Source organism: Ostrinia furnacalis, unplaced genomic scaffold (genome assembly GCF_004193835.3).
Source record: "Ostrinia furnacalis isolate ACB-3 unplaced genomic scaffold, ASM419383v2 OfSCF2414, whole genome shotgun sequence".
NCBI lineage: Eukaryota > Metazoa > Arthropoda > Insecta > Lepidoptera > Crambidae > Ostrinia > Ostrinia furnacalis.
The window spans coordinates 235965-255641 of record NW_021132653.1 but is presented as its reverse complement, the minus strand read 5'-3'; the positions used below and the strand labels follow the sequence as shown (position 1 = coordinate 255641).

General features: G+C 35.7%; 1 protein-coding gene across 13 annotated transcripts in view; it reads right to left on the bottom strand.

Moving 5' to 3' along the window:
* Nucleotides 1–19677, bottom strand: part of LOC114355477 (cAMP-specific 3',5'-cyclic phosphodiesterase) — a 217717-nt gene that overhangs the window by 26415 nt on the left and 171625 nt on the right. For all 13 annotated transcript variants that reach the window (XM_028308333.1, XM_028308335.1, XM_028308337.1 and 10 more), the window contains 2 exons: nucleotides 16899–16963; nucleotides 6085–6197 (listed from right to left, as the gene is read on the bottom strand). In XM_028308333.1, coding sequence (XP_028164134.1) covers nucleotides 6085–6197; nucleotides 16899–16963 — 178 coding nt within the window. The remainder of the gene's footprint in view (nucleotides 1–6084; nucleotides 6198–16898; nucleotides 16964–19677) is intronic.

Sequence of the window (19677 nt, the reverse complement as noted above, 5' to 3'; positions counted from 1 at the left end):
ACGGGGGAATAAAAAAGTGACTTCCAAGGAATTCATCTGTTCTTATTTTCCTGATAGCGGTTGGGAAATAAACATCAAGTTGTGGGAAAGCGTAAGTAATATTACGCTTGCTAAAGACTTTTGTGCCTAATGACGCGCGCATTTGAGATGCATTGTTTTAAATCACGGCTAAGTACTACAAATTAAATATTGATGCTGAGCTCAATTTGTAAGAAGTAAAAGATGAATCATGTTTCTTTAAAAATCTTTCATTGTTACTTTCAAAAGAAATCTATTTAAAATTTATAAATAAACGTTTTCTTCAGAACACGTACATAAATTTAACGGTAAATAGTACGAGTATCTTTACCATATAATACGTCTCATAAAACATAACACTGTTAACCTTGTTTTACTTTTCAGCTGGCATGAAAAAGAGGTCTGCGATCTGGATCAAATACAGTCGTACTTCAGTTTTGGAACGGAGCAATGGCTGTCCTTAATATGAAGAATATATTTGTTGCCTAGAATGTTTTGTTTTAAAGAATCCCTCGTACTAAGCTAAATATGCTTGGGTTCACCACAATAGTCCAACGGCGGCGGGGTACGAACCGGCGTTTCTCTGACCTCGGCCTATTCGGCTTTTGTCGCTTATTATATTATATTACGAGAATATTGTTGAAATGGGAGATTGTTTTGTTTTGGTGGCATTGTATCTAGTGCAGACTATCACGTCGATTAACCCCCGTATCGAGTGCCTACGTGACCGCGTACGGGTATGCGTGCGAGCGCCGTCAACAACGCTCGCCCCTGCCCACGACGCAAATAAAAAAATCAAATCGGTTTAAAGTAGTTAACAGCTTTATGTTTTCAACTACACGTTTGAAAGGAATCGAATGTATACTAAGCACGCTATAATGCAAATTGGGTTCTATTGACATTGATTTTATTCAGCTTTATTTATTTGTTTGTTTTGGGGCGGCATGCAGAGGAGCGTATATCTCAAATGCGTTAACTACAAATCAATTTCTCATTTACATTTCACGAAGGTTTATTTATTCTTTAAGAAACGTTTTTCTAGTTATTTTTGCCAAGCTTATTCTTCCACTTAGAAAGGTTTCCGTAGCGAAAATGTAATAAGATTTCATAATACTTAGTCCGGCGTATGTCACAATATACAGGCCGGGTGGCTGAGCCGAGCTTTCAAAGCTTCGAAGCGGAAATGGGCGGTATGATTGGGCGTCGCGGCGTTCGCACTAGAGAAAACATATTGAGGGCATATATTTCCCACTAGAGATTTTATCGGTTTTATTTATATTTTATGTGTGTTAGTGTGTAAAATTAATTAAGACTAATACTGTACCGACTACATAATATTCTGAAGAAATGTTGAGACAGAAAGTTATTTGTTCGTGACTCATCTCAAACCACGTATCATCTCGAAAGGGGTTATCATCATATCATAAATCAACATGGATCGCGATTCACTCGAACCATCATTTCTGCGAAAGCAAACGACGATGGAGTCATGATGATGTAAACGTTTAGGTATTATACAATACACCATACTAACGAAGAAGATTTGATCGATAGCTCAAAATGTTCATGGCACGTGCTGAAAAGAAAAATTTGGGTCTTCTAGTTTTGAGTTAGAAACATAAGTGGGTTTAATTTTTACAGACTATTAGAGTATATTTTAGTGTATATTATTATCTTCTGACGTAATGTTGTATTTTCCAGTTTAATTGATTAAATATTTTAGTATTTCGTTCGTTTCAGCCAAATAACGTCCACTACTGGACAAAGGCCTCCCCCAAGGTTTTCCATAATGAACGGTCCTGCGCTGCCCTCATCCAGGCTCTTCTCGCGACCTTTACCAGATCGTCGGTCTACCTAGTAGGAGGCCTGCCCACGCTACGTCTTCCAGCCCGTGGTCGCCACTCGAGAAATTTCCTACCCCAACGGCCATCGTCTCTACGAGCTATGTGCCCCGCCCACTGCCACTTCATTTTAGCAATTCTGCGAGCTATGTCAGTTATTATTAAAAAAATCTTATTTTGATGAAGTATTCAAGAGATTAGTAATATTTAAGAAGAGATATCAAAGAATCTGTTGGGGCAAAGTTTGTTCAACTCGTCTCGCCTTTTATGTTTGATCACAAAGAGTTTTATTAGGCCGGTTTAAATTTATTACCGATAGACAAGTGTCAGAGAAAATTAACTCATAAATAATGTTGTTAAACGTAGCTTCGTTAAAATAAACAAAGGAATACTAGGAAATGATCATAAATTCTCTAGTATGTAAATTAACATCATAACAATTTTAGTAGAGTCATTGTCAAACAATGTTATCAAACGGTAATTATTGTAAACACAAAAATCACACTTCATAATTTTTACTTTAAAATATCCACTGTCTCAAGTGGGATTTGAACCTATGACTTTTCACTGGCAGGTCGACTGCTCTGACCATAACATCCATAGCTCAGGAAGAAGGTAATTAGTTTTTCAAGTAATAAGTAATAAGACATGTCGTCAAATCTACTCGTATTATTTATTACTTCAACGATAAAACTTACATAACCATATTAAATAATTAATATCCTCGACAACATAAACACCTACGAGACCTACGTGACTTCTCACAACACAAACTTATTTTCAGTAAAGTGCCTTCATGATCTCCTTGTTGAGTAGATTTACATTTTCACAAGGCAATGTCAAGTGTGTAAATACTTCAGCCATCATTTTATTAAAATATACGAGTACCTGCGCATCACTCGAATATCATTGAGAAGAGAAAAACTTGAGCTAGCTGGCTGACGTAATCGAAGACCTTTATATGGATGAACTTTGCAGGTTGCCAAGGAGTGCCAACAAAAATAGAAACAGCATTGAATTATTAATACGTTTTCCTATATAGCTATCGGATATTTTCCCCGGTCGGTTTTACGTCATTCGGAGTTGCCCTTCAGTGTTAACGACGAGGTGTCACGCACACATGGTGCCTATGGCCTATGCCTCTGACGTTTCCAAGGGCCAGCCTTTTCATTTGATGTGTCTTTTTAAATGAGCTACGCGACCTCATTCCTGTTAATGACGATATATGAATCGCGCTTGACGTAGCACATCACTGAGTGTGGCCCACATAGTCAATGATCCATTAACATTAATGGTTCATACTTAACACATTAAATTAAATTGAAGCCCTTTGTACAATACGGGGCACTTATGTACTTCCTCGAAGATATTGAGCGGTGATGAGGAGATGCGGCATATTTAGGGCATAATAGAAGCAGTATCTGTACAACCTTAGCTTTTGTCATCTCAGCGGAAAATTTCGGTTCATTTGAAACTACAGTCAATGCCAATAGATATTTAATATCGGTTATCTTGCCTATCAGCGGCATTGGATACAAAAATAGCTCATCGGCAGCGATGTTGAAAGCGTTGTTGTGAAGTAACGTTACTTTACTACGAAACGCTTCAAGGCACTGCGTCACGCCGACGTCATGTGTATCGATTTAGTTAGGTGAAAATGAATTTGCCGACAATTATACGAAATCTTAGATCACCTTCCATTTTTCATTATATTAAGAGTTTAATTCTTTAAAAGTGCTTTGTGTGTAACAAAGACATACGAGTAGTTATCGTCTTCTTTTACAACGTGAAATATGTTGAAGTTGGAGGAAACTCTCCAAATTTTACTTGAAAAAATCTGATGGAACTAACACTGAGTGGAGAAAGCATTAACTTTCGTCTAAGGAAGTTCCTTTTTTGCTACTGCTACAAAAACTAATGGAAATGTCATTAGTAAATGTATGTGAGAAATAGGTTAGAACTGAGAAGTTCTGAAATAAGAACAAAACTCGCAAGAAAACGTTAGTTATCCTTTGTTGAACCAAGACAAAGTAATTAAAAGTAGCAGCACTTTGCAACTAAGTGAAATTAGATCCGAATCCTTTACAAAGCTTTGAAAGTAAACGGCAAAGTGAAAGAGGGAAGAGAAAAGTGCGCTTTATTTAGGAACATTAACCTTCAATGTTGTCAGGTTGATTACCTACATCCTCAAACGGTACCCTAAACAGGAATCGGATGGAAGTTCCCGAGAGTCTATTAAAGAGAAAACATATAAAATACAGGTAGTAAAGCTGTCTTATTTCAGAAATCATTAAAACTTTTCCTTCATAAAGCTGCTTTGAGCATTGACGTACTCAATCGAGGACGCGGCGAAGCTAACGTACATCCGCGGGTATACGAATAATAAAGCGAAAGTACGCCTGACTGTTTGTTAAACAGAGATTGATTGCACCTTGAAGTAGGACTGAGTTTTTTGTAGCAAAAAACTGAAAAGTATTAAATGGGAGATTAATGCCCGTGTTCACCATCAATCCCTAATTTTTAAGTGACCCCTTTGCAAACAAAATTCATGTTATTTGTTACCATAGGGATCACTTAAAAATTAGGGATTGATGGTGAAAACGGGCATAACTCTTACGTTAGGGACATGGAGACTCATATTTATAGTTTTGTGCTTTACTTGCTTGAAAAACTCTCTGTGATAGACTGAAATACGAGTCACACTAGTTAGAAAAAGCTAGAATAAGATGTAGATACTTTTTTCAGCTGAAAGAATATCAAGCTGTAATAAGTACCTAGTAGGTACGCGTCCGAAATTCAATGATACGACGCTCAAGCCAAAACCGACCGGAATTATTCATGCAATCATCGTGAGTTGTTGAATTATTTATTGCCGAAATTATAATAAGTGTACTATAATAATATCAAGTACGAACAAAGTAAGTCCGAAGTATCTCGCCCAACAACCCTCAGATTTTTATGAGATAAAAGTAAATAAAGTATCATTCGTATTTTGCGTGTTCAAAACTCGATACAATCATTGTTATGTACCTCTAGTAATCGGATTATGAAATAAACATGTTGATCAATTTACAACATTAGCTACCAACATTAATGTAACTTTTGATATTATGTACCTATAATATTAACGGCAATGGAATTCCTAAAATGCCGCTTGGAGAATCGATCGCAAAATGGAGAAGACTTATAGTTTTTTTTAAGAGATTCTGACATCTACGTATTGGAAAATGTTAATGGACTGTTTTAAGTGTAAGTTTTGCGTTTAATAGAAAATAAAGTAAAATGGGTGAGCATTATGTTGTCACAAACATTTCAACGTTGAATTTGCATAATGTTTACCGACTATTTTCGATTTTTATGCAAAATATATTTTAAGCTGTCATTAAAATTTCATTGTACCCAAAATAGTTTCACCGTGTTTTCGGTCTTTATGCAAATATTTGTAGTGATAGATACACATAGATACTCGTAGATACGTGGGCATTACTCATTGCTAGTGAGTATTTGTTTACACCGTAAAAAGATATGAAACGGAACTTTTTCACAGGTGGTTTGTTTTTATCGATTGTAACATCTAATGTTATTTCGCGATCGTGATGGTGATGTATCTATAGTAAAAAGCCATCGATCAGTGCCGTTCGTTCTGATTCGAGTTCTGACATCTTATCAACATTTCAAGTTTCAGCAACATGGCAACGAAGATCACTATCAAAGATATTGTAGATTATAATAATGATCAAAGGTCAATCAACACTCTACTACTACATGCCCACAGCTAAATTACCAAAGTCTGTAATTGAACAACCCAACTGCAGAGACTGATGTACTAATAATAGTCTCCTAAAATTGTTTGTTGGTTACCGAAAAAGTAAATATAGAAACACAAAAAACACTTTGGCACCTGTGTATTTTGAACTTTTTTTGTCGAGACGAAATTAACGATGGAACAAATACAAGTTTCCGTACGTTCCGTTTACATGTAAATGTGTACGAAATACAAGTTTGTACTACGGTTTTTATGACTCGAGCAGACAGACGTTAAAATGTTGGAATGCATAACAAGAGACGGCGCGCGTTCGTTTGGTTCATCGACATAATTAAGAAGTAACATACAATTTTAGAAATGTAGCTCAGCGTAAAGTTACGTTAGGTAAGTACTGCTTTGAAATAAATTGTTCAGTCTTGCGGCGAATCCTTACATTGTGGGAAGTGGAATAGGACTCACCTTGAGCGAAGCCATATCGGAGACCGAGCGGTGTGTTTGTATGGTCTCCAGCTGATCCAGGCACCAATCCAGCTCCTCCACTGTCTCTAGGGCCAGCTTCATGTAGGCTTCGTCTGCAACAAAGTATAATAGTTAGTGTTAAACCGATTAAAACTATATAAAAACTTTTAATATTTTTTAAAATATTGCAATCGTTCTCTGTGCATTTGGTACAGATACCGGTTTTCGTGGGTATATTTCGTGTAAAATATCTGGATCTATTATTTATCTTATCTGACATCTTAAGATAAATAGGTTCAGATATTATAATCTCAGAATCAAAAATGCGGACACCGACCGCTGTTTATGTTTTGTCGATAATTGGATGGAATACATTATATAATCCAGGCATTTAGTTTTTATCAAGGGATTTTTCCGCCCTCCAAAGAGTCCCATTACCTTCTCCTTTACATTGAAGTTACAAAATAGCCCACTTTCCAAATTTAGGATAACAAATAACAATCTTAGCTGACTGTGCGTTGATAGAAGACATCTAAGGCTGGGTTTCACCATCTTGCTTTAACTATAGCAAACGTCAAAAGTCTGTCAAATTCCATACAACAATCACCGCTTATTGTTATAGTGTTCAAGTAAGGTGGTGCAACTCAGCTTAGTTAACTAGTAATTGCGGCTAGTCCGGTGAATTATCCACGTGTGCGCTCGGGAAGTTATTGAAACTATCGTAACTCCAAGCTCCGACCGGCACAGTTGATATCAAACTGTGATTATGGTAATATCTAACTAATACTACTCCTGCTACACGAGTAGTTAACAAAAGTTGTGAGAGTTGCGCGTGGATCAATACGAGTCGCAGATACTGACATTACGTTACGTATGTATGTCGTAATCATGTGTAATCTGTTTTGTGATATTACGAATTAATTTGATCTAGTACATAGATTCTACTACGTGCTACTACTAGCATAACTTTTATTTGTTCTCACAATATACTAGTAGCATTTTTCTTAACACTTTTCTTTGTTTCTTTTCTCACAAGCATAACGTTTATGTAGCGCCCTTCTTATGTCATTAGTAAATATTACAGTGACGTTCAGAAATCACATCACTGAATCAACTTTGGACATTGCCAAGGAATTCAACACCTCCTTATGTAGTATGTAACATCGAACGAATGAAGGCCAAAAGGAAGATAGTTACTCAATACTCAAGAGGAAATCAAATAATTTTACAAGTGGTCAGAATGATTTCTCACGAAAATAATTCATAAAGTAGGAACAGGATTGTATAAATGTATAACGTAGAAAAAGGAGGCCAAATCTATAATTACATTATTAGCTAGGACTCCCCTCCTTTTTGTCGATATTTTTTACAGGTGGCTGTTCCCATAAAAGTAAATAAATAACAAAGGTTACTCCTTGATTGGGTCGATATGGTATCTAATCAAATGATTGGCTCCTGAATACGGCGCCAAAGCGAAGCAAAGCCGCTATACGAAAGTATATCAAATAGGCCATCCTTAAGTACCACAATGGCGTACCGTTATCGACCCAATAAAGATGTGGCTTAAACCCTTAAACAATATCACAAAGTATAGTTATAATATCTATAGTAAATAACACAGATTGTATCTCTATACATGTTTATTGCATTGATAAATCCGTATTAAAAGATTTGTTTTTCTCACGCTGCAATAATTACTCGTGTCAGTCTATCACGTTATCATACTTAAAGGCTGATGATACCGTGACCCGTTCACGGCATTAACATTGTTATTTATATTTAGCACGGGGTCTCCTCATGATTTTGTGCGTCAATCGGCGGTGTTTTCCAGATAGATCGCTAGTTGACACGTCTCTGACCCCTGCAGAGTAAATACAGATAGCTTTGTCTGGCGGTATTCTAGATCACTGAATGGTTAGTCTGATAATACCCCAACGAAAGAGATAGAATGTTGAACTATCGTTTTGATAGAGCTTCATCTCTCTCTAAATGGCATGACTAATCCGTTTACACTGTCTCTGCAGATATTCCATTCCACTATATCTATTTACGGATTATCCTTAATTCTAATTTAAGACGGCTGTCTTTTATCTCAATTGCTGAATATGACGTCTGTTTTTATGGTCGAATTGAATGGATTAAAGTGTAAATGAATGGTGCCGTTTTAAAAATAGCAAGGTTCAGTCAACAAATTGAGATTGGTCTCGAGTTTGCAAACGTTTGTCGGGGAAACTTGCATATTTGATTCCACAACCTGCCACAAAGCCCAAAGTACATGATTGGCAAAGACCAATGATTTTATCATGTCTCTCACCATCACTTTTTGTTCCACTGCAAATATTTTAATATCTTTACTATTTATGGTTAATTTAACTTGTTCTAAATCAATTTTAGTATTTGCCATAGGTACTTGGTCAACAAAGAACGACATCTCAACTTTCTTTCAAACATTAATTTTACTGGACTATGGACCGTCAGTTCTGCGTACTATGTGCCCTGCCTATTGCCATTTGCCACTTCAGCTTGCTAATCCGTCGGGCTATGTCAGCGACCTTAGTTAGTTTAAGGAGCTCCTCATTTCTGATTAGAAGTCGTAAAGAAACACCAAGCTTATCCCTCTCCATAGCACGTTGTGCCCTATATTCAAAGGCCACGTTTTCGAGCCGTATACCATCACTGGTAACACACACTAATTGAAGACTTTCGTCTTCATATTCAACGATTTACCTCTTTCTCGAAATTGCATCTAACTACCTAGCTGATCGTTTGTCCGAGATAGACATAGCTTCGTTTTTTCCATATTCATCCGAAGGCCTACCTGTTGGGAAACTCGATAAAGGTCTTCGAGCATTGTGATAAGGTCTTCCAACGGTTCTGCCTTAGTACGCAAAACAGACGGACGATGAGGCAGCAAGGTTCAGAAGTGGAGGCCACGTACCGGAAAGCGCAGCGTAGGACTCATAACCACAAGGTGGACCGACGACCTCATAAAGGTAGCAGGAAGGCGCTGGATGCAGGCCGCCACCAACCGGCTATTGTAAAAATCAGCATCGGAGCCTGTGTTCAGCAGTGGACGTCCTATGGCTGACATGATGATGATGATGGCTCGTGGTTTTGTGAGTTGTACGTCGATAATCAAAAAGGAACAAATTACAAGCATATTCAAGTTTTTTACCACTCTCTACAATTTTTGTAACACGTGATTTGAATGACTCTAAAATACGTTCCGCCAATATAAAACAGGGTAATATAATGAAGGAGTAAAAGTTTGTTTGATACCTGTGGTTTTACAAAAACACTTTAATTATTTGCTAGTCCATATAGGCTCATTATCAGTTACCATTCATTATCAGGTGATCCGTCTGCTCGTTTGCCTCTTGTCACATAAAAAACCAAATGCAATGGATTTTTAAAATACTTAAATTTTATGAAGTGCTGTTTTGTACCAAATTAAAGATTTTGATTAAAATCATTATTTTATTGTAAACAATCCAGAATTCTTACGAATATAACCAAATATTAATTTTATAGCACATGAACTCAATTCCGATATTAATATCGGAATTCCGATATTGAGATCTAATATCGGAATCCAATATCGGAATTGAAAACCTTCCGATATTACACGCCCTAAATTCAACACCTCCTTATGTAATATGTAACATCGAACGAACGAAGGCCAAAAGGAAGATAGGTACTCAATACTCAAGAGGAAATCAAATAATTTTACAAGTGGTCAGAATGATTTCTCATGAAAATAATTCATAAAGTGGGAACAGGATTGTATAAATGTATAACGTAGAAAAAGGAGGCCAAATCTATAATTACATTATTAGCTAGGACTCCCCTCCTTTTTGTCGATATTTTTTACAGGTGGCTGTTCCCATAAAAGTAAATAAATAACAAAGGTTACTCCTTGATTGGGTCGATATGGTATCTAATCAAATGATTGGCTCCTGAATACGGCGCCAAAGCGAAGCAAAGCCGCTATACGAAAGTATATCAAATAGGCCATCCTTAAGTACCACAATGGCGTACCGGTATCGACCCAATAAAGATGTGGCTTAAACCCTCAAACAATATCACAATGTATAGTTATAATATCTATAGTAAATAACACAGATTGTATCTCTATACATGTTTATTGCATTGATAAATCCGTATTAAAAGATTTGTTTTTCTCACGCTGCAATAATTACTCGTGTCAGTCTATCACGTTATCATACTTAAAGGCTGATGATACCGTGACCCGTTCACGGCATTAACATTGTTATTTATATTTAGCACGGGGTCTCCTCATGATTTTGTGCGTCAATCGGCGGTGTTTTCCAGATAGATCGCTAGTTGACACGTCTCTGACCCCTGCAGAGTAAATACAGATAGCTTTGTCTGGCGGTATTCTAGATCACTGAATGGTTAGTCTGATAATACCCCAACGAAAGAGATAGAATGTTGAACTATCGTTATGATAGAGCTTCATCTCTCTCTAAAAGGCATGACTAATCCGTTTACACTGTCTCTGCAGATATTCCATTCCACTATATCTATTTACGGATTATCCTTAATTCTAATTTAAGACGGCTGTCTTTTATCTCAATTGCTGAATATGACGTCTGTTTTTATGGATGAATTGAATGGATTAAAGTGTAAATGAATGGTGCCGTTTTAAAAATAGCAAGGCTCAGTCAACAAATTGAGATTGGTCTCGAGTTTGCAAACGTTTGTCGGGGAAACTTGCATATTTGATTTCCGTATCGAAGGAAATGTTGGCGCAGCGTGTTTGTGTTTGTCTTGTATTTCAACTTTGAGATGCCGTCTCTATTCCTGCTCTAGATTTCAATATGATCAAAACGGATGTCAGCATTCTCTAACTAAATAGAGGTAGAGATTTATTGAGCAGTAGGTACGTACCTAGCATTGAGTACAGATAAGAGATAGGCTTTTTATTTATGTATAGGTAAACCTAGGAGAATACATAAAACGAAAAGGGACAAAAAAGACTTCTTATATTTGATTTGTATAGCAAAATATACCGTATTAAGGTAAAAATATTACACAGATATCATGCTATCAGATATTATTGCTTCAGATAACGGGTGCTCAAATCGTAAAGAAACGAGAACAGGAATAAATCACAAAAAATATCAGATTATTTTTGCTGAAATGTAGATCATGGTTTCGGCCTTGGGCTAAACTATTTAGAACAGTCTAAACTAGTTAGCACTTACAATTAAAACAAATTAGGCATATCAACATTGTCTACATGATTTGTTGTACACAGATTTACGTTTTGGAATATTGTAAAAAAATCAAAAACGTTAAAAATGTTATCATGTAAATGTAGAGATGTTTCATCATGAATTTCATTATTTATTTATTTATATTAGGGAAACAAACAATTTTGATATACAGACAAATAATCACACAAAAAATAGGACAGAAATCAGCAAAGTTTATAATTTATATCATTAATGTTAATTACTGGATTAATAATACATAGTATCGCTGATGGTATGGGTCATCGCGTGTTTATAATTCGCTAAATGAATTTACTTATAGAAAACATGTCAAAGTCCAAAATACATACCTATCGTCCTACCCCTTATATCGACAGATAAACTTTTCTTTAGCACTGATCATACAAGTTGCTCAATAGAACGTCTAAACGCTGCGTTCCAACCGCATGTTTGTGTCGTTTCCCCGCTGGCCTAGTTTCAGCGTTTCCCTGGAAGAGCGTGTAGCGTCCTGAATCCAGGCCGGGGCCCGTCTCTCATTAGTACCCGTCGCGTTCCCAGCCATGCATTCAGCATTAGACCTTATCACGATGATTTACGTACCAAATCTCTACATTTTTTCGCAGCCGACAGAACATGTCACGCTCTAAATGACACACGTTTACTCATTCCGATTTTTTCAGCAGCCTGCCCCCAGCTTTGTTTTGAGACGAAATTAATTACAACATGCAAACGCTTTTAAAATTGGTAGGCTGGCTTTTAATTACAATTTTGTAATGATTGTAATTAACGCGGTAAAAGATTTACAAAGTCAAGTTAAATTACTCTGTTATGAATAAAATTTAATATAATTTTTGGATAGTCCTTATATTTCAAATTATAAAGTTTTAAAGGTTACCTGTTTTCGAACACGACGAAAACCTATCGATCATTCCTTTGAAAATACACGATGTCCCGGGGTAACGGCGTGTTTTTGACACAATTGTTAAGAAGATCTATCGGTTAAGATTTATACTTCGCCGAGGAAATAACTTTGATCCCGGATATACAATTTTCCTTGAACACTGTAGCACAGAAAATAACTCAGTGAAATGACGACTTTTTATACACTTGTACATGGTTTTACAGCTTATACTGTAAGCATAAAGAGCACCACAGCACTAAAACTTAATCTTCATTTTTTATGTTCGTCTAAATCACTCAATGGAACAAATAAGTCGTTGTTCCAATTTATCAATACATACTACATCGAACAAGGCACAAAACACGACACAGCTAGCTAAGTATACTAAACAGAACACTGAACTATAGTTTGCGTGTCGCTGTTAAAACCAAATACAAGATGGAAATCGTGATTGTGACAATTGGCTCATCACGATCCACCAGATTTTCCGATGATTCTTGAACAAAATCAAACAAATCAATCCTTATAATAATAGGAAACCACGTCGACAGTTATTTGCTAAGAAAAATCCAGGGACAAGTCCTAGTTTCGTAAGGCTATTATTATACACAAAACCTTTGAAAAAAAATTAGGGTACTCACTTATCTCTATTTCTATTTCTTAAACATATATGACTATGACTATGACTATTTGCTTTCCTATCAGACTAAGGCCCAGTTTTTTAATTCATAGTTAAAATAACTAATGGTTAAATATTAACAAAATGTAAACAAATATGTAGTTAAAAATGTACTAAAAGTCAAGCTAACCATTGTTCGAAAAACACGTTTTTCTGATATTTAACTTGTCATTTGACATCTGTCAAATTTGACAATTGGTTATTTTAACTACGAATCAAAAAACTGGGCCTAAGGCTGTGTTGCAACATCTTACTTTAACTATAACAAACGTTAAAAAACTGTCAAACTTCATACAAAAAGACATGGGTTATCGTTATAATTACGGTTCAAATTAGGTGGTACAACTCAGCCTAAGAAACTGTCAACAGATTTTGTGGGCTTCTGTTGGGAGTAGCAAGTATTATATGAAGTGAGCTCAGATATTAAAGTCAGTAACTTTATGTTATACCTAACTGATGAGTTATGTAATTTGCCTATCTACACACTATAGTAAGCCAATATTACTGTGTCTTATGTGATAACTTCTAATCTTACAGTTACCATCTCTTAAAGAGATTTTATTAATGACGGACTATTTAACTAGATAAGCATATCGTTTCACCCACGCTATCAAGTTTTTTCATCTTTTGTACTGAAATATGTATAGGTGGGTAGATCGCAAAACGAGTGTCATTGAACTCTTAATAAATCAAGTTCAAGCTAACCTTATAAAAACTTGATTGAATTGTTTTAGGTTTCTTTAGCATATTTGTTAAAACTTTATTTTTGTAGTTCATGAAAGCAGCAGTGCATTAAGTTATCTGAGTTCATTATACTTATTTATTTACATACTTAAGTATGTATGTACTCGTATATTTTGTTTTTTAATGCTCGACTGTATAATGTAAATATTTGTTTGAGACAGAAACAGAAGTAGGTACTATGTGTAAAATTAAAATAAAACGCTTAGTCCCATGGGCTGCTAAGAATTTAGTGCCTTTCAAAAAACTTTTGATGCCTCACAGGTCTCTTAAAGAGATTTCTGTATATAAAATCACCGTTATGACCACCAATATGTATTTGTTAGAGCGTTATATGACTGTGTTATGTAACTGTTTGAAACTTTATCATGAACCGGCACAACGGTTATTTCACAAAAGACAGAGTTTTGTGCTCTAACTTTGAATTCCACTATGTGACATGGGGTGTATAAAAACCAACATGGCGCTGATTTTCAGTGGTTGCCTGAAAAATAATGGAGAGTCGTCGGAGCAGGAAGACATTATTGAATATTACTTTATTATTGGACGCTTGGCTGCTTTCCTTTGAAGATGAAGTACATTTATTTTCGTAAACATAAGTTTATTGGTGAATATTTAGTGGCAAGTGATTACGTTATCATCTCTCTCACATCGAAATCTGCGGTTTACGAAGAATAAATCGAAATTACTGTAAATTGGTCACAGGAAAAATAACTTGTTTATAAAAAAAGCGCGCCAAAACCACCGTTATCGTTCCAATATAACTCTGTCACACTGATAATCTAATTTGTTGACGAGAAAATCCGATTTCGTCGTATTTATTCGGATGCGTAATTCGAATGAATGAAAATTTTACCGTCGAGGAAAACATTACTTTTGAATTGTGGATTTTACAGTGCGGTCAATTATCACCAGAAATCGGCCACTGCAAATGCGTTTACCGCAAAATGACTTTCCAATGGGAATTTTATTTATTCAGGACATGTACATAGATATCAATTGAGGAAATGTTGTTTTTGGTAGTTTTATGTGTTGGCTGTAGGTTCTGGTGGTAAATAAGAATTCCTTTCCCTATTTCATTATTATCGGAATAGGATTAACGAGCGTGTCCCCCGACATTGCTATCCAAATTAAAGGCTGCGAACAATCCAATCGGTAAGGATTAGGGGCCTTATCAGATCGAATCTGCTTTATTATGTTGCGGAGGCAGATTAAGTTTTTTTTTTCATTAAATTCGTTTTATTCGCGCTACATTCTAATCATGGTTGAAATGGGTCCTTTTAATTCAAACGTTTGTGGTTTAATTTAATCTTGGAACAGCGGTAATTCGGTTTTATATGTATAAAAAACGTCACTTGTTTTTTGCTCATATTGAAGCATAATGAAAGTCATAAGCAAGTCAAGTACTAAATATTCCTGCAAAAGGTAAAGATAAAAATGTAATTAACAAAAAATTATCAAAGAGCAAAAATTTCGCAGAATGTCCGTTTTTTGGTAAACACGTAATTTGCCAAGTTGTCATTATTGATTTCAAATTTGGAAGTCCCCAATCACGGAACCATATCCCCTGTCTCCACGGTCATTATAAGGCGTTCACTTTAGCCCGTTTCAAGGACTCCTGGAAGGATGCTTGACTAGAGACCGGGCGCGTGGGCCAGGAAATGACGCCCCGATCAATACAACAAGGGCACTCTCAAAACAAAAGCGATTTGCATGGATATTTCGTATAAATAAATAAACAATACTACATTTACATATGACGAAGTACCTATCGGAGACAAAAAATGTAATGGTATTCACGTATAGTTGGACAACACTGAAGTGTCTCTTAAATTAAATTTTGCAGAAGGGCGCTACTATCAACACTGGGTTAGTTTCAATTTATACCACTTGACGTTTCAGAATCTTTTGTCTATACATAGTTGTATAATTTATTGCAAGACGGCGTTTGTTTCATATCAAAGAAATTAAAGAAACTGGACTTTTCTCCCATTTTTACTGGTTCCTGATAAAGTTTCAGATAGTTATCTGACCGTTATTAAAATTTGTACCTATTAAGAATAAAACACCGCACGGGTGATTATATCTGCTACTACCTATCTGAGATCTGCGAAACCATTTGCAGTTTATCTGACAGATAAGCATCTATTAGGGATTTTATCAGCAGTCACAAAACAGATCCGTATAAGGAATTAGGCAACGATATTAATTTCAAACGAACGCTGCTCGTGTACGCATCATTATGTTCGCACAAAATTCCAATCACCAAAATTGGATTAGATATTGTTTACTGTATTCGTGAGAATATATTGGATATCTTTTCCTTATGAGTCTGTAGCAAACGGCGAGACGCATACACACATGTGTACACCATTGAGACAGATCGGTTCTCCGAAACAACATAATATCGTAGCAAGATAATCAGGCCGGATAAAATTGTAAACAATGCCCACATAATATGTCTACCTTCATAATTATCTCTGGGCTATCTAAAGTAGGTACTCCAAATCGCGATAAAGTTTTATTTAACGAAAACAGGAAAAGAGTGATGTTGAGTGGGGCGATTTTATGTTATCCCAATAAAATGATACTTGATGGGTAATTTAAGTAAATAAAGAGCATAATATAAAGGTCGCATTAAACCAAAATCCCGAAGCTAAAGCATAAAGAGACCCCATCAATAATATAATATTACGTCGATTAAGATATTTTTAAATAGTACATTTGTTTTACGATTACTACATGACATTATTGTGATAAGTGATTGAATAGATATCCATTAATCAGAACTTTGTCAAATAATTAAGGAAAAAAAATTCCTTTTGGAACTCGACTAAGTGTTGCCTTCGAAATCCTCTCATTTTTTCCGATTAATTCTGTTGCGGAGCTTAACTTTCCCCTGAGATTTAACCTTCTGGTCGGATTTTACTGGCGATAATGCTTTAGATCCTGGCTACACAGGAGAAGGAGAAGAGGGTACGTAAGTAACTATTGATTTAGGTATCTAATAATTGTGATATAAAATGTAAAGAAACGAAAATAGTGGGTTATCCCGAATTTGACCCGATATCTTAACCCGATTAAGGGTTAAGTTAGGTTTACTGAAAAGTATATTAACGTATATGCGGAACTCAATCTTAATTTGACCTAAAGTATCATCAGGAAAAGCAGCAGAAGCTGTTCATTACAGCGTGTCAGGTTAAGATCTTGGGTTATATTCGGCATTATCCAAAATTGTGCGCATTTTAACACTTACCTCCTGGATTTAAATTCTTTGGTTGGGGTGTGACAGCTGTAGCTGCTCCAGACGATCTTCGTGATCTGAAAATAGAAAAAAAAAGATTATTTTAGCATCACATTTAGAATTCCAGGTCATTAATAAAGTCGAGTCAAGTCACAAAAAATAATAGTTACTAATAAATACCATCTTTTACAAAGTAGAAGATGTAACCGTAAGCTCTATTGTCTTTCATAAAAGACATTTTAGGTAGGTACTTAACTTTTCAAGTGCCCCAGTTTTTTATCGGGAGAGTACCTATGAGTGAGTAAAAAATGCAAAGAAACGATGAAAATGCTCTCTGAATTCACTACATTACAATGTTCTTATGACCAAAATAGAACTGCGCAGAACGTCTTAGCTTAGAAGATGAAATACAAACTTCTAAGGCTAAGCAACGAAAACCTAATAACAGTGTTTACTTTGAGAAAAGCTCTTATCTTTAATGAGATTAAATTTCTTTTCGCGTATTCAAAAGGCTTTGATATAGTGTGAGTGGGCACGGATCTTAAAACACCGCTTCTCCTTTGGAGATATTTATTTTTTCTTCGGAAAAAAATGTATTGTGAAGCTGAAAGTAAATATTTATTGTGTACTGGAACAAAATACTGAGAGATTAAAAGATTAAAAGTCATTACGACATAAAGGAATTTACTCTGTTTACTCTGCCCACTGCTTCGTCTGGGTAGATTATGTTTGATGGATCTTTAACAAGTACCTTTGAACACGTGCATATCAAAGAATTAAGTGATTTAGAAAGAGAGATAAAGTTTTATCTGTCACTTTTTAAGTGAAACTGTTTTATCTTAGTACAAATAAGAAAATTTTGAAATGAAAATTCACATGAGCGTTCAAACTTGATTTTAGTTGTCATTTTGAAAGCATTTGCACCAGATGTTAACATAGCATCAGATGTTCTATGAATTGCAATCGAAGGCACAGATGGAGATCAATAAAACTCCATATGGTTCGAGGAAATTCAAGATCGGCCATAAAACAGATGCCTATTTTTAGCCGATTATAGTAAGTCATCTCAAATTAGCAACCTGGCTGGTGGCACATAATCAACATAACTCGCACGAGGTCGAGGTTGAGATAATAAACAACAGCACATGGATCTTATCAGTCGCTATTTATATCTGTCACAGATTTTTTGCAGATTAGTTAAGATGTGTGCGTGTGCTATATCATAGTGTCATACGTAATGATAAGCATAAAATGTGTCAATTTCTGCACAGTTTCTGCAATTCGCAATATTTATTTGATTGATGAATACCTATTTACGTATATTTTTTATCAGCCAGGTGCACGTAATACCAGTATATCGGCCACATACCAAGAATTAATCCAGCAACACTTCGAAATCAGTTATTTTTGTTTGTTTCCTTTGTATTTAGAAGGAAAATGAAAGCATGATCATTTGAAAAAGCCGTTCTAAGGAATGTAACGTGATCTTGGTGCCGACATTCTTAGAACATCTCACACACACATCTCGCTTAAGAGTCAAGAGTATTAAAAAGGAAAGGCGGGTAATACAATTTAATCACCCAAAATGCGTTCAAAGAGAGTTACAAACGCGTAGGAGTTTAACCTTTTCTTTCTTTTCTTTAAATAAATTCAGTCGTGGAAAAGCACTGCTAACCTAACTCATTTATAAACCCACTGTTGAAAACTCATTCATCTGAATTCAATGTTTATATTTAGGTCTAAATACAAACAAAGATTTTTATTAGAAGAGTTTTATTGTTCAGGTTTTGGGAAAAGTCTTGTTAAGGTTGCGTGAAAAACGTCTAAGATAAATTGTCAGTTTCTGGCTAGTGTCTGTTAGAGTGGAAGTTCACCGGACTTCTTTATTTTCGACTTTAGGCAGTTTGCTGATGAATTATCTGTTTGATTGTTTAACTTTGGTACATCGATTTCGAAGCCTATTTATACAGCGCATAATATTTATGTAGATACTAGCTGTGCCCGCGACTACGTATTTCCTGTTTTTGCTACTTTTTTTTACTGCTGCGGAGCAAAAGTAAAGAAAAATGTAGACCCTGCAATGTACATATGTGCAGCCCTATTGCCAGTAGGGTGAAGTTATATGTATAGCATAAAATCTTCCTCAATAAATGGGCTATCCAGCACAAAATATTTTTTCAAATCGCACTAGAAGTTCTTAAGATTAGTGCGTTCAAGCAAACAAACTCTTCAGATTTTTAGTATCGATAAACAAGTAGGTACATAAAGTAGACACACAGTATTGTCACTAGGGAATTTAACAACAAAGTGTGCCTTGTAAAAACTCGTGTCAGACTTTGTTTTACCAAATGTTCGATGGGTAAAGCTTGTCTTAATATGCGTTACATAACGATCGGGCTGTTACTATGTGGTTTCTACCTATAAAATCTAGGTGACCGAGCGGATTCTTACTTAACACAGGTTTTCCAAAGATTAGTGTCAAGCACCACCGCGGTCTGGAAATAGATTAAGCTCAATGTTCTTTGCTCTAGCTAAGATCCTAAACTCCTATTCGTTCCACAATGTTGCAAAGTTAAGCAGGTTTGTTTATGCTCCTTGTAAAACTTTGTTAGTGTGTTTACTTGACATATGCGGAGTTGCCTCTAGGGGTGTTTTATTTCGGGCTTTTGCGTGATATTATTTTTAGAATTTTTGTGACAGCACATGAAGTAAGCACGAAGTGTCAAGTAGCAGTACTCAAACGAAGTGAAATTATTTTACTAAATAGAATTGAATTTGGCTTTTCAAGTTT